This window comes from Mastomys coucha, unplaced genomic scaffold (genome assembly GCF_008632895.1).
Source record: "Mastomys coucha isolate ucsf_1 unplaced genomic scaffold, UCSF_Mcou_1 pScaffold5, whole genome shotgun sequence".
NCBI classification, from domain to species: domain Eukaryota; kingdom Metazoa; phylum Chordata; class Mammalia; order Rodentia; family Muridae; genus Mastomys; species Mastomys coucha.
Genome location: NW_022196911.1, coordinates 8,394,459 through 8,396,821, shown reverse-complemented (window position 1 = coordinate 8,396,821; position 2,363 = coordinate 8,394,459). Strand labels below are relative to the sequence as shown.

Here is a 2,363-nt window from a genome sequence, read left to right as displayed (position 1 = left end):
GTCCTCAGAAACTCCTGAATCAAGTTCCATTTGTGAAAGTGTATATGCAGTGAAAAGATTTCCAAGCATAGACTTCCACTCCATGTGTGGAAAAGAAAGCCATGCGAAACTCTTCCAAGAGGGAACAAATGTCTGTTTCCAGAATTTAAAATGATGTCCCAATACTTGGCTGCTTTGATTATAACAATTGCCGATGTTTCAGTGGAGGTGTGAGACCACAAAAAGCTTTCATGCTAAAAGCCAAAAGACCTTTGGGGATCTACATTTGACATTTACAAACACAAGGCAATATTTGTATAAGCACTTTGTATTCAAGTTAAAGAATGAGAAGAGACATATATTTATTGAACTTCGACAATGAGCTGGGTGCTTTGCCTACCTCATCATACTGGACAATAACCTGAGCAGTACAGACTGTCACTATTTCCACTAAGAGAGGAAATCAGGTTCCCCAAAGCCACTTGCCTGAGTTCACATAGGAGTACACAGCAGTCATTACATGGCCTCCCCGGGTTCTCCAGGTCATATTTAGGATACTTCCTGCTAGAGCAGTTTTTATAGTTCACTGTTGATCACTACCAGACAGCTAAGAGAAGAGTGAGTCTTTGATAAAGATAGAAAAGACAGAGCCTGGTCACGTATGGAAGCATTTCCAGAAGATACTAGGTAACAATAAAGTTCATCATTGATTAGGCCCCCATGCATGTAGAATGCTTCCCTCTGTATCGTATTTAGTAGATTTAAAAATGAAATTAAATTGCACTCCAAACACAAAATGAAAGCCACCCGCATTCCACCGTTTCTGTCCACAATTCCCCCTACTGTCCTCAGACCACGGTCTCAATGGATATAGTGTTACCATTGCCCTCCTGGCGCCTGGGTTGCATTTCGTCTTTGAAAGCCCTGGTCAGAACCACTTTTAAGGACTCCCTGAAACGCTTCTTCTTACTGCTGCCCACAAAAAAGTAGATGAAAGGGTTGGCGCTGCTGTTGATGGTGGAAAAAAGCAAGGAGATGTTATGCAAGTTCCCAAAGGCTGACCAGTACTCGTAGAACAGCAGGTAGAGGACCCGCATGGGCATGGCAAAGATGAGGAATATGATAATGGTAACCATGATGACGATGTACAGCTTTGAAGAATGGGAGGCCCACGTGTTCTTCCGTATCTTCACCACCAAGATGGTGCTGGACACTAACATGAGCGGAGTGAAGACCAAGAAGCTGAGGATGGCTATGAAGATGATGACTGCCCGGCAGTCACTCCGAGAGTGACTCTCTTCGCCACTGTCGATACACATGACATACTCCATGGTGGTCACCAAGCACGAAAGTGCCCACAAGAGGGCACAGACGAACGCCGACTGGTGTTTGGGGCGGTGGCATCTGTACCAGATGGGGTAGAGGACTGACAGGCACCTCTCCACACTGATGGCTGTCAGCAGATAGAGGCCTGTGTTGTAGCCAAATAGAAAAGTCACTGATAACGTCACAATTGTGTAGTAATGGCCAGAAGAGAGTTCATAGTCTAAAGCATAGTCAATGGACAGAATAAAAATACAGAACAGAAGAGAGATGTCTGCAATGGACAAGTGGGTGATGTAGACCGTGAAGGGATTTCTCCTCATCCGGAAGCAGAGGAACCAGAGGAGGATCCCATTCTCCACAAAGCCTAGCGGGGAGATGCTCATGATGACCCAGTGCACTATGGGAATGGGTGGGTGTGAGCTCCCCAGGGAGGCATTTCTGCTGGAGGTATTCATGGCTTTCTCTTCAGCAAGGGATGTCATATTTGACTGGTCCATGAAGAGTTCTCGCACTGAGCCACTTCAGGTCATTTTCTGTAGATAAGTCAAACAAACAAAATGCATGAAAATTTCAAGAACTGAAATGAAAGAGACAGCAGGGGGTTGGGGAGAGGCTCAGGAAAGTGTGATCTTTGCAAGCACAAGAAACTGAGTTGGATCTCCCAAACCCATATATTAAAAGCAAACAAACAAACAAACAAAAAAAAAAAAACCTAGATGTGGGTCTGGGAGAGGTGGTTCAGTGGCTAAGAGTACTTGCTTCTCTTGCAGAGGACCTGGGTTCAGTTCCCAGCACCCATATAGAGGCCCATAACCTGTAACTCCAGTTCTGGTGCATATGGCTTCCTCTTCTGGCTTCTGTGGACATTGTATACATGTGTTGCATACATACACACAGAGACAAAAAGTTATGCACATAAAAACATGTATTTTTAAGAGCTAGCTGTGGTGGCACACATTTGTAATCTCAACACTGGGAAGACAGAGATGGAGAAGTCCTTAGAGCTTTCTGGCCAGGCAGCCTAGCCTAAGTGGCACATTCCAGGCCAATAAGTGACC

At 45.0% G+C, this 2,363-nt stretch overlaps 1 protein-coding gene across 1 annotated transcript; it reads right to left on the bottom strand.

Moving 5' to 3' along the window:
* Positions 1 to 714: 714 nt before the first annotated feature.
* Positions 715 to 1,990, bottom strand: LOC116076833 (proto-oncogene Mas). The gene has a single exon (XM_031350825.1). The coding sequence runs from the start codon at positions 1,800 to 1,802 to the stop codon at positions 828 to 830; it is 975 nt and encodes a 324-aa protein (XP_031206685.1). The 5' UTR covers positions 1,803 to 1,990; the 3' UTR covers positions 715 to 827.
* Between the last annotated feature and the right edge of the window lie 373 nt (positions 1,991 to 2,363).